The 16,921-nt window shown below is 46.2% G+C and overlaps 1 protein-coding gene across 6 annotated transcripts; it reads left to right on the forward strand.

Moving 5' to 3' along the window:
• The first annotated feature begins 1,057 nt into the window (after nucleotides 1–1,057).
• LOC100279451 (uncharacterized) lies at nucleotides 1,058–9,463 on the forward strand. Of its 6 annotated transcripts, XM_008656583.2 has the most exons (6): nucleotides 1,153–2,212; nucleotides 2,295–2,648; nucleotides 2,751–3,566; nucleotides 4,179–5,324; nucleotides 6,257–8,176; nucleotides 8,262–9,463. In XM_008656583.2, exons 2-6 carry the CDS (start codon nucleotides 2,447–2,449, stop codon nucleotides 8,279–8,281), a joined length of 4,104 nt encoding a protein of 1,367 aa, XP_008654805.1. In that variant the 5' UTR covers nucleotides 1,153–2,212; nucleotides 2,295–2,446; the 3' UTR covers nucleotides 8,282–9,463. The 6 variants fall into 6 exon arrangements, with proteins under 6 accessions (XP_020397653.1, XP_035817703.1, XP_008654802.1 ...); XM_020542064.3 differs by having other exon boundaries at nucleotides 1,058–1,610; nucleotides 6,257–9,463; XM_008656580.4 differs by having other exon boundaries at nucleotides 1,102–2,212; nucleotides 6,257–9,458.
• Nucleotides 9,464–16,921: the final 7,458 nt, after the last annotated feature.

Raw genomic sequence — 16,921 nt, forward strand, 5'->3', positions numbered from 1 at the left:
CGAACCAAATATCTTTATTCGTACCTGTTATCTAATAAAACGTCTACTACGTTCGAATCCGAACCAAATATCTTTATCCGTACCTGTTATCCAATAAAACGTCTGGATATTTGAAAATTGCATTTAAACCTGTGTCCACCTTCTTATTCGGATGGATATTACATACTTGATCTGTTTTGTGTTGACAAAGTCGTGAAGAGCATTTTGCATTTAGTGTTTGGATTGCATGGGCGCTGATATGTACATGGATGAATGCATTTATACCACTATATAATCCATCAGTTTAAACTTTATAAAACCCACCCAATAAATGATCCCACACCCATAACTTCCAATAAATCCACCAAACAAAACACATCTAGATTTAAGACATTATCAAAACCAACAATTTAGATTGCTAGATAACCTCTCCTCCTTTACTAAAATTTAATAGAAAATATTATTTGAATTATCACTTATTCTCTATCCCTCCCCTATCTGTACCCTGTAAACCTGTCGCCCAATTCTGTCCTCCCCATTGTCCCCGTCGCCCCCTCTTTCCCTCGTGCCGTCAATCCCTCAACTCACGACACCATCAAACCCTCCTCTCACCTTCCCTCCGCTGGACGGTAGAATCTTAGCGTTAGGTGATTAGAAAATCTTCATAAACAATACTCCCTCTGTTTTTTAGTTGTCTGTTTTTTTAGTTATCGCTGGATAGTTTAATTTTACACTATCCAGCGACAACTAAAAATAAACAGTCTAAACAACTCAAAAAACGAATAACCCAACTAAACGCTTGCACGAAAAAACGCATAGTCGTTCGCACAAGGTAGGAGCCAGGAGCTAAGACGTTTTAGTTGTGTTATTGACCTGCAGGTGTGATCTATCCTCATTTTTGTGAGAGGCTGCAAACAGACTGATTTGCAGCCGGGTTGCAGCAAAATTTTCCCCCTTCGATCAGTATATAACAATCTAATCTAATCCTGCCATGATTGATTTCCAAGCTCTCGTTGGTGCCCATCCAAGCCGTCCGTTTCGTCACCAAGCGACCCGGATCCTTCCTCGCCGGCAACTCAAGACCACCAAGCGGCTCCACCGCCACCGAAATCCCCCCCGATCCACAACCCATGCAGCGCAAACATAAGCTCCTCGCACATCGATCGCACTGCTGCCGGAAGCAGATCGGAGCAGCCTCACGGCGACGGGTGCTGCTCGCCTCGCTACTCCCATCAGATTCCCGACGGCTGCTGCTCGCCTCGCTGCTACCCCACCAGATCCCGGCGCCTCCCCCTCGCCCTCTCAATTCCGATCCGTCGCTTCGCGATCGACCCATCCGCTCTCACACGACGGGCGCGCGGCGTGGATCAGCAGCCGCCGGGTCTGCTCAGGCGTCGCGAATGGCCGCGCTCACGGCCTCACGGGGGCAACCAGCGGCACGAATCGTGGGGCTCGCCGGCGGTATCGTCGTCGGTGGGGACGGGTGGCGGCCTCCCGGATCCAGACTGCCCCTGGTAGTCCGCGTGAATTACGGCATCTGCCATCTCGACCTGATGGGCCTCGATTGGCGGCTGGCGTTCCCGTGAATCCTGCGGTGGGCCAAGGGTAGAAGCGGTAACTCGCTGGGCCAGGTAGGAAGTTTTCCTTTCCGTGTTCCGCCTTTTCCCCCCGCCGAATAAACAAATTATAAAATAAAAACAACTTGTTTTAAATGGGAGCGGGAATCCCTGGAATTTACTTTTTTTTTCTCCTTCGGGCTGTTTCTCACTCTGTACGCCTCTCTGGGGCCGCGGACGTGAGAGGCTCGCATCAAATCGGGCTCAGGGCCGGCCGGGCGCGTCCGCTTTATCGGCTCACGTTGGCGCGGCCTCCGTTTCCTCTCCCCTTTCCTTGTCCTCTCTCCCTCTCCCTCCCTCCCGGCCTCACCTCTCCAGCCTCTCTCCCCCACCTCTTCCACCCCTCCACGCCCCCAGAGAGCCCCAGGCGCACCGCCGACGACCCCGGTTCAGGCGCAGATCAGCGTGCGCAGTGTCCCGCCCACCCTGCCTCCGCGACCTCCGACCCTGGGAGCGCCTGCCCGCGCCGCAGGGGGCGCTTCGCATATCTCCCCTTCTCTTCCCTCGCCGGTGGGTAGCGGCCGGCTTGCTGCTGCCCTGTCCACGCCGCGTCTACGTGTCCTCAAGGGCTGGGCGCTCTTGTCCTGCCAAACCCGGTGCGGCCTCTGCTTGGAACCGTGAGTTTTGAGCCCCTTAATCCGTATCCCTGCCGCCGGCCGCCCGGGTTTCCTTAACCTGACTGACTCGTGCTTCCCGCAGACTCCGTTCGTGTGCCTCTCTGTAGGTTTTCTACGCTCTAGGAGGAGGTCAGAGACGCCTCAGAGTTGGCTTCGCCGCGCGCATGCGATTTGCGGCGGCGGCCGGAGGCTGGCACAGCCGCCGCTGGGGCGACGACGACAACGGCGCCGTGGATGCCTCCGCCGCCGCCGGATCGAAGGGACTATTTGTACCGGGAGGGCCGCAGGCACGACGGCGGCGGGGGCGACCCGCTCCTGCCGCCCGCCCCAACGCCGCCGCGCTGGCGGGACTCGCCGTACCACCCGTCGCCACCACCACCTCTGCGGGACCATGCGCGGCCCTCGCCGCGCCGGGCGCCGACGTCGGCCTCCTCAGGTAGGCCTGCCCCTCGCGAATCCTCAGATCTGAGGCCGCCGCTGCCTCACCGAGCCCCCCCTCCGGCGCCCCTAATTTCCTCCAACCGCTCTGCTATTTCAGAAGGCTACTACCGACAGGGCGGCGGCGCGTACGACCGCTCCTACCCTGACGACCCGCCGCCTGTCTACACGCCGTCGCGCTCGGACCGATACTGGCCGGAGGACGACGGCGGGCAATACAAGGGTTTCGGTCGGTATGGCGGCGGTGGCCGCAGGGACGGCCGTGACATGAGGGGTTCGTACCGGAGGTCCCCATACAGGGGTGGCTACGGAAGCGACTTCTCCCGAAACCATCCAGAGCAGCCCCCTCCCCCACCACCCAGAAGGTCTCCGTTGAGGTCAGTCGCTGTTCCGATCTGCTATGACTCACCGGGCAATAGAGTTGACAGGGGGGATAGGGACAACCTCCCACGGGTGACACCATGGCGGAGAAGGGAAAGCAGATCTGAGCCAGCAGACGCTGTTGGACTTCTCTCTGTTGGCCAAACCACCCGGCTCTCTGCCTCAGGGAAGGAGGCTTCAGCTCAGCCTCTGTCCGTGTCTGGTCCTCATGGGACCGAGGACGAGGCACCAAGGAAGAAGGCACGCCTTGGATGGGGGCAAGGTTTGGCCAAGTATGAGAAGCAGAAGGTCCAAGGGCCTGTGGATCCTGCTGAAGCTGTTGCTGATGGAAGTCCAGCTGATGGCGAACTGAAGACCACCTCTCCTGTGCCTGTGCCTGTGCACCCTGTGCCTGTGCCTGTGCCTTATGTTGCACCTGCACCTCCTGCTGCACCAGTGCTTGCGCCTGCGCCAGCACCTTCTGCTGCTCCTGCACTTTTGTCTGCCCCTATGCAATGCTCATCTCCAGTTACCGGGCCACCATATTGTTCCTCAGGTATGCAACTGGTTTTGATTTTTTTCATCTTTCTCCTTTCTAGCTTGATTGATCTTAATACCCGGTATCCCCTCTGGTTTTATACATAGGCAATTGCAATACCCCAGTACTTATTTGTGGGTTTGGTTAATCTAGGTTCCATTCTGTTTTTGAGTTAGTTCTAAAATCATAGTGGTTTGGTTAATCTAGGTTCCATTCTGTTTTTGAGTTAGTTCTAAAATCATAGTGTAACCAAAGCAGTGTGTGGATATTTGCCATCAAGTTTCTCTTGAGGTTCACACATTCCCTTGGTTGCCATGTATGCCATTTGCCTTGATTGACTGAAAATACCTTCCCATGGTCTTCAACTGTAATTCAGAGTTCCTTCGATTTTGATTGGCATGTTGTGCCGTGATCTTCACTCAGTTTTTTTGGTTTGCTTTTTGCACCAAGAACTTTATGCTTTAGAGATAACCTACTGAAATTTAAATATCAGACCGTTTTCGGTCCTTATGGTTAATGAATATTTGGATCAGCATGGTAGATACTTTGTGTGCAGAATGTACCATAGTTGAAAACACTGTGTTTCACATAGTTTATGGTAGTGTAGTAACTCCTATATTTTGATTGTAGCACCTGAAGATAAATCTTGTGAAATGATGCCAAATGCGGTCACTAACTCTACTAAAGATGTCTTGGAGGCTGATGACACAACTTTCAATAATGAATTTCTGATCAAGTTAGATCAGCTCGGTGATGATCCTGTTATTTCCCTTGGAAACATGCTTGTTGAACTTATCCAGCACGAGGATTCTTGTTCTGGGGATTCAAATGGCCCGACCAGTACATATAAGCTGCTCCTACTGAAGGAAAGCATTTCCAAGGAGATTGAAAAGACTGAACTCGAGATTGATTCATTGGAAGGCGAACTTAAATCTGTGAATACTGAGGCTGCAACTACTCTTGAAGGTTCTCCCACAGGGGTGACACATACAGAAAATCTTTCACCCTCTAGTGGGACATCCAAGGTTCCTGGAAGTGTGGAGATCTGTGATACATCTGATATGATAAAAGAACCAGGGGAGCTCATTGGTTCTCCTAAGGTACCTGTGGTGCAGTATGATGATGTCAAAAGTGCTGATATGATGGAAATTGAAACAGCTCCAGTTCATAATGCAAAAACAGTTCCTTCAGAAGCTGGTGCTATATCTCCTGTAGTCGCTGAGGGTAAGGCCTGTGCAGCTGCTGATCTTAGCTCATTGAAAGCTTCTGAAGAAGCTGGGTCTCAAAATGATATTGACAATGGCAGGCTGGAAACTTCTTCACGCCAAGCTAATGCTGATTCCATGAAAATAGAAATTAGTGATGACCTACCAGTGAAGAAATGGACATACCATGATCATAAGTCTGATTTGCTCAGTTCTGTCACATCTGCAAATAGTGCTATAGCCAAAGAAATTAATGAAGTGCTATTTAAATCATTGCCTGCTGATACACCTCGCCTTGATTTGTTTGCATCAAGTCATCTTCTGAGCCAAAGGAAGAGCGATTTGATTGTCAAAGAAAGGCTTGGAGTATGTAAAACCAGGCTGAGGTTGAAAGAGCAGATGCTTACAATGAAGTTCAAGGCATATTGTCACTTGTGGAAAGATGTCCAACTATTTTCTGCAAATAAACAGCGTTCAAAGTCTAATAAGCGCACTGATCAGAGCAACCGAACATCACAAATTGGATCTCAGAGGCAACGCTCCTCTAACCGCTCGCGATTAACCATGCCTGGTCAGTATTATGTTTTCATTTTGTATCATAATTTGTTTTAAACTGCATCTGCATTTAAAATGGTGTGTATCACTGCTTCAGCTTTTATAAGTTTTCATAATCATGTCAATCTCCTGTTCATGGTGTAGATTATGAATTATGATGATATATTGTTTTGTAAATTACCAAGGAAACATATGACCGTTCGATGAACTAATTAGTTTTGTTCTAAACTTCACATGAAAAATGGACAGTAGTTCATATATCTGATTTTGACAATTTACTTGCTACTGTTGTGTACTTGTTTCGGCAGCATGATACTTGCTGGCCTCTACCCCCACTCCACCCCTGATAAATTATTATAGTGAAACAAAACCATGTCCTAGATATCCCCAAACATACTTATTCACCTACTGAGCTAGGCAGCTGTAGATATTGGTGTCAAAACATTCTGTCCTTCACGTTTTGTTTATTAACGATCGTCTTGATTTTTTGGACTATCTATTTCTTTTTCACATGTTAGCATTACTGTGCAAACTTCTTTTTATGTAGTCATGCATGTGATAGCTTTATAACATACATTGATGTGCAAGCCTTTCCAAAGTGGCATGTTTCTGTCTTGTAGTTTAAGTGTTAACTGAACGTTCATATTACTGTCATTATATGCAAAAACTATACAATGCAGGAACCTGAAATGAAGAATTGAACTGTATATCTTTAGTTAGTGCTACAATGATAATACTGTGTTCAAAGTTCAATTTTCTGTGTGAACCCAACTACCCAAGCATACTGAATATTCAGTCTTATTTTGTTTGGAATTCTCACTATTTCGTAGTTTTCTTCTCTACTTCTCGTATTTTTTATTCCATATTTTATATGAATGTTATCCATACCCTAGTTGAAATTGCTTGCTTTTGTCCTTCACTCTATATTGACTTGTTTTTTGTTTGCAGCTGGTAATTTAAGTACATTCTCAACTCCAGAAATGTCAGATGTTGCAATGAGGTTGTTTTCAGAGTTCAAAATTAAGCGGTGCAGAAATTACTTGAAAATGCCTGCACTGATTATTGATGAGAAAGAGAAGGAGTGGTTGAAGCTTATGAACAAGAATGGTCTAGTTGAGGATCCTGTTTTAGTTGAGAAGGAACGGGTGATGATAAATCCGTGGACTCAAGAAGAAAAGAAAATTTTTATGGAGTTGCTTGCTAAATTTGGCAAGGATTTCTCCAAAATCGCCAGTTTCATTACACATAAATCTACTGCAGACTGTGTGGAGTTCTACTATAAGCATCATAAATCAGATAGCTTCCGAGAAGTGAAGAAACTATTGGACCTTCGTCAACAGCAACCCACCAGCAATTTTCTTGGAGCGAAATCTGGACATAAATGGAATCCTGAGTCAAATGCTGCTTCTCTTGATATGCTTGGGGTAGCATCAGTAGTAGCAGCCCATGGCCTTGAATATGCAAAACAAGTGGAGAAAATTTCTGCGAAATCCCTCATCCGGACTGCATATGGGCCCAATGTGACTTCCGTGGCTAATAAATCTTCTGATAAGGAGTGCATTGACCATGTGCCTTTGCACGAGAGAGAATCTGTAGCAGCTGATGTACTAGCAGGCATATGTGGCACTCTCTCTCCTGATGGAATGGGCTCATGCATTACTAGTTCTGCTGATCCTGGACAGAAGATTAGCATGAAAAGAGTGGAGCATGTCTTGTCCCAAGAAAATGACAAAACCGTTGAGGAGGAAGACACACTCTCTGATCAAGAGTGTGAAGTTGACCCAGTTGATTGGAATGACGACGAGAAGTCAATTTTCATTGAGGCTATGAATAACTACGGAAAGGATTTTGCTCGGATCTCGTCATGTGTGAAGAGCAAGTCATATGAACAATGCAAAGTGTTCTTTAGTAAGGCTCGGAAATCACTCGGTTTGGATTTGATCCATCAAGGGGCAGCCGATGTTAGTATGCCAGCTAGTGATACCAATGGAGGGAAGAGTGATACTGATGAGGCCTGCGCTGTGGAAATGGATTCAGCTATCTGTAGCACACAGTCATGTTCAAAGATTGCGATGGATGTTTGTCCTACTGAAGGAGCCATTGGAGGGCCTAACTCTGTTATAATCTCTAAGCAGGCAGAAGCATATATATCAAATGGGTGCAATGCTGATGTTAAAATTGAGGAAGATGAGAAGGTAGCTGATAAAAATTGCAGCATTGTTGATGCTAAGAGGTCCAGTGATGCTACTCACGAAGCTGGTCCTATTGACATCAATTGCCCAGGAAGCACAGATAAGCTGCAAGGAACTGATGATGTCGTTGACCTAGTAAACATGCATAGTAATAGTGGCATCAGCTCTTCAGCTAAGCATGCAGTGGCCATTCACTCGGAAATGAGATCCACTTTACATTCTGTAGAGGTCCTTCAAACAGACAAAGGTGAAGGTACTGGTACTGATTTGTCCTGGGTGGAAGAATGTTCACACCATGCTCTGGATAACACACCAATGAAAAATGGAAATTCTGGTGCCCCGGCTTTCTTGGCTTCAGATAGTGGTATCAAGGACAATGTTCGCATCTCAAACATAACTGCTGCTTCCACCGTTAGTCCTGCATTCACTTCAAGTTATCAGCATTCTGTACCTGGAGATATGCCCCTGCCAAAACCAAAGCCACTTGTTACCCCGCTTACCCCAAAGGATTTAATGCCTGTGCAGTTCAGTTCAGTGCTTCCTGACCCCACTGCAATTCGTTTCGAGGGCATAGCCTCAATAACTACGCCCAACTTCGAGGACACTGGCAACAGAGTCAGTGGTGCTCTAGGGGCTAAAGAGATGAGCAAGTACCCAGCTTTTAGAGACCCATCTGGTAATCAGCAAAGCACCTTGTTTTGTAATATTGATGGTTATATGAATCATCGTCTGACAACTGAATTACCATTTTTTTCTGAAAGAACTGCGAGTGGCACTGTGAATACTTCACAGGCGGATCGGTTGACCCAAACAAAATTGCAGAATGGCAGGTCCAGCAGCTTGTGCCTTCAAAACAATTCCGATGGCATTCAATGGCCCAGAGACCACGAAGGAGGACTGGAAGGCTCTTTGAGGCCTTGCTCTCGCAATACAAGCTCCGAGGGTGATGAGCAACAAAAGCGGCCTGGTGATGTCAAGTTGTTTGGACAGATTCTCAGCCATCAGTCAACCCTGCAGAGTTCTGGCTTGTCTTGCAATGGTAACAAGAGCAAGCCTCCCTCACCAAAGATCGACACATCTGTGAGATCCATGAACAATCCAATGGACCGTGTGGTTTGTTCTTCCAGGCCTGGCACCACTCCACATCTGGGTCTGGAGGAAAGATTGGCAAGGTGCTATGGTCATCTGGATGGTAGCACGGCACAGCCCGAGCCACTGCTCGTGATGGCAAAGCGCCAGCGGTCCTTGGCCGGCGTACAGTTTTACTCGGCTAAGAACGGCACGCTTGGTGTGTTACCAGATTACCAACAACCTTCGACGCAGCCACAGCAATCAGATCCCAAGCGTGTGGAAAGGTTGTCTGATCCGCAGAAGAGGAACGTGCTGGAACTCATCTCGGGTTTCCAGCAGCCCGGCAGAGTCGCCCGTTTCGGGGGTGCTGGCATCCTCGTAAGCGGCAACGTCTCGGACCCTGTGGCTGCTGCTCTCAAGGCTCAGTATGGTCCCGGTTCTAAGATTATGGGCAGCGACGTGGATCCTTGGACGGACATAGGAAGCAGGTAGCGCCGTAGCAGCTCTACTGCTTCTGTTGCTCCTTGTACCATATATTTAGTTTTGGTGTAACTTGAATGAAATCATCAGAATATGAGATGTGGGGGGTGGGGAGTGAATGGCTTTCCTGCCCATACTATCTGTAGGCTTTTGGCCAGTAGCAGTCGGGTTTCGCTGTTTACTGGCATTAACATTTTTACTCTTTCTTCTGCAGCTCCATACCCTTTTGGTATAGCTTGACATGCCAGCAGTGGCACAGTGCCGTAGGTTCCCTAGAGGTGAACTAGATGTTTGTCAGCATGGTTTGATTTTGCCAGCCTATGCAGAAAACCTCACTTGGTCTTTGTAATGTGGTAATGCCATGTATCAGTATCCTAGTCTGATGGAGTTTTGGTTGAGACAGTTCTCATTGCCCGCTGGTTCATCTTCTGTTTCTGCTTATAACATTGCAACGTGGTGCGTTTGCTGAGATGGCATCGGCACGTCGTTCTGGACTTGTCGCTTTTGAGTTTTGACTTCGTTGCACGTGAGTTTCTGGCTGGAGGTGGATTTCCTTGGGCGGCGCCTGCGGACCGGGATCGCTTTTCGGTTTCACGAGCTTCTTTTGGCGTCGGCTCGGCTCTTTCCGTAGCGTGTAGGGCTGTGGTGGTCCTTCTCCAGCAGCAGCAGCTACGCCAGCCATGACCTAGATGCCTTGCTCGCTTTGATCTCATCGTGCCAGCTCAAGACGATTCACGGCCGCTGTAGCCTGTTGCGAAGAAAATCCTTCGTCCCTTTTCTATACTATACTTAAAGCACCAGTTTCAACGGTTGTCGTGCGTCATTTTTTTACAAAAATCACCCTCAGTTTTTCTCGGGTTAACCCGCAGTCCCTCATCCCACGCCTCCCTCCTTATCTCAACCGCACGCAAAACCCTAGCCTCTCTCACGCCATACGTCCTCTCTCGCTGATCCCCGCGCACAGCCACCACGCCATCAACCCAGGCTCCCTCGCCCCACACCTGCCGCATTGAGCTAGCCCCGCGGGCCAGTAGCGCGTTGAGCTCCAATAGGTATGGAGATCCTCTTCTCTCCCTGTAATACTCAAATTTGTATACAAAGGAATATGGTGGATTTCCGCATTTTGTGTGCCTTATTTGCATCATAGAAAGAGCACTTATGTAATTGAGAGTGACTAAATAAAATAATGATTCTAAAATAAAAGAAAGTGCATTTGTTGGAGTTTTATTGTTTGTGCATTTAGTAAAATGATAATGTTGATAATAATAACAAAATAATAATTCTAAAGGTTGAATTGAATCCCTAAATTAAACCCTAGGGTTTAAAAAAAATAAGAAAAAGAGAAATGATATAAAAATATATAAAAAATAGATATTCCTAAACTTGGATATTCTTAAACTTATTACTGTTAACTATACAAACATAGTGTAAATGATAAGCCATAAAAGTTTGAATTTAAACTTGGATTCAAATTGGATTTTGAAAATGAAGAAAATAGAAAGAAAAATAAAAAGAAAAAGGATAAAATGCCTTATGGGCCGGCCTCTACTCATTTTGGCCCAGCAGTGCAACCCACCCGCGCGGCCCGGGCACCCTCCTTTCCACCGTGCGCCGACAGGCCGGGCCCGCGGGCAGCCACTCCAGTCGCTGGTGTGTGGGGTCCGTTTGACAGCTGAAACCCGCTCCTTTCCCATTCATTAGTTTTCTGGTATCGCTTACGTGTGGGCCCGGTTGATCGGAATCATCCCTATCCTCTCTAACGAACCCCGCGCGTGATGTTCGGCTGGCCGACTCCGTTCGCCTCAACCGGGCCGCATCTATCGGGGTAGTTCACCGTCCCGCCTCAGCTACAAGAAGCCGAAGACCTGTCGCGCTTACCGAAGACCTAATTCCGCCGTGCCACGAGACCAGACCCTATTGCCACCGTCCGTAAGTAGCAGTAGAGGCCCGCCACCAGTAGCCTACCTCCGTACTCACGCCTCGCCTTCGGTGCACCACCAATTGGAATCGCCAGGGCGCCGTGAAGCTGTTGGTGACCTCATGATGGGTCGGGGATCGTCGGCGCGTGGTGAATTCGTCGTCGGGTGATGCCGCCGCGGACTTTGTCGCGGGCAGCGCTGTCCTCGCCAGACTATCAAGTAAGACCCTGTCCACTGATCTTGCGCTCACCTCCGCCCTGCGTAGGTAGAACCCGTGTTCGGATTTAGGTAGCCAGATCATCGATCCACGGGGAGAGGGTGCGCTGTGAAGGTCTGCGCCGCCGTGATCGGAGCTCAGCGGAGAAGATGATGCGCGGACCTTCGATCTGTGAACGAACGGCTCCGATTTAATCAGGGTTCCTCTTCGCGAGATCAGCCCGGGATCGTTGGATTTCATTTGGACGAACAGGATTAGGTGTGGGGGAAAACAATCGGTCGGCTTGGGATCTGGACCGTCTGTTTGGAAACCGATGGATGGATCCGACCTCGCGTTAAAGTCGTGTAACGGTCGTGGACCGTGGGATTCAAATCCAACGGGCTGGAATAGAGTAGCGGTCTGAGCGCGCAACCAATCTAATCCGGGCCTCTGATTTCCGATCGGACGGCTAGGAATCGTTGATACCCTTTCGCCGAGCCATAATTGCAAAAGAGCCCCCGCAGAATCATAAAACCAACCCGCCGTCCCTAGCGACTGTGCTCTGTGTCTTGGTGTTCTTACGCCCGAGACCCCTGCACTTCTCATATTTTAGCGCCCAGTCCAGAGGATTAGAAAATCAAATAAATAAATTCAGAAATAGATTTTTAATATAAAAACAATTCCTAGAACTTATTTAATCCATAGAAAATTCATTTTTAGTCCAAATCACTCCATTCCAGTTTCTAAAATTTTGTAATAATGTTCTCTATCACTTAGTATCTCTGTTTTGGCATAAAAACAGTAAGAACATTAATTTAACATTTAATCCTATTATAATCACCTTAAATCTTAGGAAATTCATAACTTGAATTCTATAACTCCAAATTCAGTGATTCCAGTTCCTATGATCTCATTTTAATGTGTAGATTTTTACTGTATAGTTTAATTACATGTTTGGTGTGATGTTGATTATGGCCATACTATGCATGTATTGTGTTGATGCGAGTAGACGAGCAAGCCACTGTGGAAACTGAGGTTCAACAAGTTGAAGTAGCTGAGCAGGAGCTCATTGAAGGCAAGTTGTGCCCTTGACCACTTTTTACCCAATAATGTTCTTTAATATCACTTATCCATGCATAGGTTAATTTTGATGGGACCCAATAGGTTACCCTAGATTGTTTATCTCATTACCTTGTTCACCCCTGAATCACTTGGGTAGTTTGCTATTGCTTTACATGGTTTTGGGATAATCATTTATTACCTCTATGTTCCAGTTATTTTTGTTATTCTATTTATGTTCATGTTGAGATCATTAATGTTAATTGGAACATAGAGCTTAACTTGAGAACCACGTGCCACCACAAGGGTTTAATGGGACGCCCTTGGCTGACTAATTAGGAAATCTAGTGGAAGACTACCTTACCCGAAAGGGGCAAGGGCAGTAGGGGAGAGGTCAGTGCGGGGAGGTCCCTGGTTGATTTTGCTGCGATGGCGGTCAGCCAGGAACCCTGTACTGGATCTTCCCATAAACTGTAGCGGGTTTTCGGAAGCTAGTGGAACTTTGTAAAGGCCTCGTAGTGTTGCCCTGCCGCGCTTCCTAGGTAGAGGTGTATGGGATTCATGACCCCTTGGCAGATGGGTAACATGACTTGTGGGTAAAGGGTACAACCTCTGCAGAGTGTAAAACTGGTATACTAGCCGAGCTCACGGTCATGAGCAGCTCAGGACTCTCTGATGTTTAAATTATGGAACTTAAATTCAATTTTGTCATTTGCATTGCATGGGTTTATTATTAATTTTGTTCTATTACTTTACTTATGGTTTGGTATTTACTTACACTTAGTAATTGCTAATAAAATTTTGACCAACTACTTAAAAGCAATGCTTAGCTTTAACCCCTGTCATTGATTAAGCCTTACACATCACATGAACTCACACCTTTGTGAGTTTATGTCCACTGGTTCCCCACAACTTGTTGAGCTATGATCATGTGTGAGCTCACCCTTGCTGTCTCACACCCCCCCCACAGGAGAAGATCAGGTGGTTCAGGAGGAGCCGCCTAACACTGAGGAGTTCGATCTGATCTAGGTGGCGTTTCTCAGTCGACATTGGCGCCAACGATCCTTAGTTCGTTTTATGTTTACACTTTTATTTTGTAATAAGTCTTCCGCTATGTAATAAATACTCTAATGTTTTATGACATTTATCTCTATACACTCTGTTATTATATATGTTGTCTTCTTGGCGCATGTATGAGATGCACCCGGCTTTGTTCCTTAAAACCGGGTGTTACAGAAGTGGTATCAGAGGAAATGTTGACTGTAGGACGAAACCTAGATAGAAATGGACAAACCTTTCCTACTTACCTTACTCTGATTCATTCCATACTCATCTCATCTTGATCTTGTCTCACCTTTTGCTATTCTACTCCGGTTACTCTTATCTTTTCTACTCTAAGACAAGATGGATTTCACACCTTGGAATCCTACCACTATGATCTTTTTAAGAGATAGGGAACCCAAGACAAAATTTAAAACTATTTTCTTTAAGAATGTTGTTTGATTGTTCTGATGTTAAATGTCTGATTTGCTTCTTTGATTGATTGATATATTATATATGGACATCTTAGCATGTACCAACATAAGGTAATGAATTAGCTTTAGTAGGCAACACACTTAGCTAATGAATCCCCCAAAGTAACATAATTCGTAATCACCTGCCTTGTCTACAGTCCTTTCTTTCGTACCCTATGTTTCTAACGCAGATGGGCTACCCCTATAGTGTTAGAAGAGAGCACTATAGACGGGATCCTTGGTATGTCATGGTTAAGAAAGTCAAAGATAGTTGCTAAGGGAACCACAGAACTCACCAGTTCCAAAGGAGAAAGATTTGAAGTTGGAATTGCAATAACTACCACCATCAGACTAGCGACATTCTTAGTAGATGAGAAGTTTGTGGGTGACAACATCCGTGCAGTTAGGGATTTTCCGGATGTCTTTCCAGAGGAGTTACCAGGGATGCCACCTGATAGGGAAGTTGAGTTTGTAGTTGATCTTCTACCTGGAACTGCCCCCATTTCTAAACAGCCATACAAGATGTCCGTAGAAGAACTAAAGGAACTTAAGAAGCAGCTAACGGAGTTACAAGAGGCTGGGTACATTCGTCCGAGTTCCTCACCTTGGGGAGCACCGGTCTTGTTTGTACAGAAGAAAGATGGATCGCAAGGGATGTGTGTGGATTATAGGACCCTCAACGATGTTACTGTGAAGAACAAGTATCCGTTACCCCGTATTGAGGATTTGTTTGATCAAATGAGAGGAGCAAGAGTATTTTCGAAGATTGATCCCCGATCGGGATACCATCAGATGAGGATTAGACCATCGGATATTCCCAAGACGGCTTTCTCGACTCGATATGGACTATATGAGTTTACCGTGATGTCGTTTGGATTAACCAATGCACCAGCTTATTTTATGAATTTGATGAACAAGGTGTTTATGGAGTATTTGGACAGATTCGTCGTGGCATTCATCGACGATATTCTTATCTATTCCAAGAGTGATAGTGATCACGAGGAACATCTAAGGTTGGTGCTACAGAAGCTACGAGATAATCAACTCTACGCCAAGTACAGTAAATGCGAGTTCTGGATTGACGAGGTGTCATTTCTTGGTCATATTATTTCTAATGGAGGAATAGCAGTGGATCCTGCTAAAGTTAAGGAGATAATGGAGTGGAGAGTACCCACTACAGTTACCGAGATTCGGAGTTTCTTGGGATTAGCAGGCTATTATCGGAGATTTATTGAAGGATTTTCTAAGATTGCTAAACCGATGACGTCACTTTTGGAGAAAGGAAGAGAATTTAAGTGGGACGAGAAGTGCCAAGTGTACATGGATCATAAGAGTTTGAAGTATATATTCACTCAGAAGGATCTCAACCTTAGGCAACGCCGTTGGTTGGAGCTTATTAAGGATTATGATTTGGAGATTCACTATCACCCGGGCAAGGCAAATTTGGTTGCAGATGCCTTGAGTCGAAAGGAGCATGTTTATTCAGCTGTTGTTGCCCAGCTACTCGATGAGATTGTTGAGGATTTCAGGAGACTTAACCTGGGAATTGTTACACACACTGAAGGAGTTACCATCGAGTTGGAACCTACCTTGGAACAAGAAACCCGCAAAGGACAAATTGGTGATGCTAAGATACAAGAGATCAAGGATCTGATTACTGAAGGTCGAGGTCCAGAATTTACGGAAGATGAGCAAGGTGCCATATGGTTCAAGGATCGAATATGAGATCGTGTGAATTGAAAGCCTTCGTGAGACTATACTGAAGGAAGCCCATGACTCGGATTATTCTATTTATCATGGGAGTACGAAGATGTATCAGGATCTGAAGCGGAAGTATTGGTGGTATGGTTTGAAGAGAGATGTGGCTGCACACGTGGCTATGTGCGATGTGTGTCAAAGAGTTAAGGCTGAACACCAGAGGCCAGCCGGACTATTGCATCCGCTAAAGATACCTGAGTGGAAGTGGGAAGAGATTGGTATGGACTTCATTATTGGATTGCCTCGCACCTCGAAAGGATACGATTCTATATGGGTTATTGTGGATAGACTGACCCAAGTGGCTCATTTTATTCCGCTCAAGACTATTTATAGGGGATCACAATTGGCTAAGTTATACATGTCTTGGATTATGTCTCTACATGGTGTACCAAAGAAGATCGTTTTGGATAGAGGATCACAGCTTACCTCCAGATTTTGGAAAAGTTTTCATGAGAATATGGATACGAAGTTGAATTTTAGTTCGCCCTACCATCCTCAGACTGATGGACAGACTGAAAGGACTAATCAAGTATTAAAGGACATGTTGAGAGCTTGTGCCCTTCAACATGGTAGTAGTTGGGACAAGAGTCTACCTTATGTTGAGTTCTCATATAATAATAGTTACCAGGCCAGTCGGAAGAGGTCACTGTTCGAGACTCTATATGGCAAGAAAGTGCAGGACTCCACTGTATTGGGATCAAACTGGTGAAAGGCAGTTGTTTGGGCCTGAGATTATACAAGAAGCAGAGGAGCAAGTCCAGCAAATAAGGGAGAATTTGAGAACTGCACAGTCCAGACAGAAAAGCTATGCTGATACCCGGAGAAGACTGCTAGAGTTTAAGGGGGGAGATTATGAAGGTGTCACCACTTCGGGGTATGAGAAGATTTAAAGTCAAGGGAAAGTTGTCCCCTCGTTTTATTGGACCCTTCTTAATCTTAAAGCGAGTGGGAGGGGTCGCATATCAATTGGAGTTACCGGATCATCTCGCGGATGTTCATGATGTATTTCATGTATCTCAGCTGAAGAAATGTCTCAAGGTACCTAAAGAACAATTACCAATGGAAGACCTTAATGTTCAAGATGACTTGACTTACATAGAGTACCCGATCAAGATTCTTGATACATTGACTCGAGTTACAAGGAATAAGGTTATAAAGATGTGCAAAGTGCAATGGAGCCACCACAGTGAAGATGAAGCAACTTGGGAAAGAGAAGAAGAGCTTCGTATAGATTTTCCCCACCTTTTCCCTAGATCTTCTTAAATCTCGAGGACGAGATTATTTTTAAGGGGGGTAGGATTTGTAATACTCAAATTTGTATACAAAGGAATATGGTGGATTTCCGCATTTTGTGTGCCTTATTTGCATCATAGAAAGAGCACTTATGTAATTGAGAGTGACTAAATAAAATAATGATTCTAAAA

This window comes from Zea mays, chromosome 8 (assembly GCF_902167145.1).
Source record: "Zea mays cultivar B73 chromosome 8, Zm-B73-REFERENCE-NAM-5.0, whole genome shotgun sequence".
Taxonomy (NCBI): domain Eukaryota; kingdom Viridiplantae; phylum Streptophyta; class Magnoliopsida; order Poales; family Poaceae; genus Zea; species Zea mays.

Excerpts from the sequence above, each read along its gene's own strand:
- LOC100279451 (XM_020542064.3), top strand. The coding sequence starts at position 2,447 with ATGCCTCCGCCGCCGCCGGATCGAAGGGACTATTTGTACCGGGAGGGC. Across the intron at positions 2,649-2,750 it reads GCCGACGTCGGCCTCCTCAG|AAGGCTACTACCGACAGGGC; the intron begins GTAGGCCTGCCC and ends CTGCTATTTCAG. Across the intron at positions 3,567-4,178 it reads GCCACCATATTGTTCCTCAG|CACCTGAAGATAAATCTTGT; the intron begins GTATGCAACTGG and ends TTTTGATTGTAG.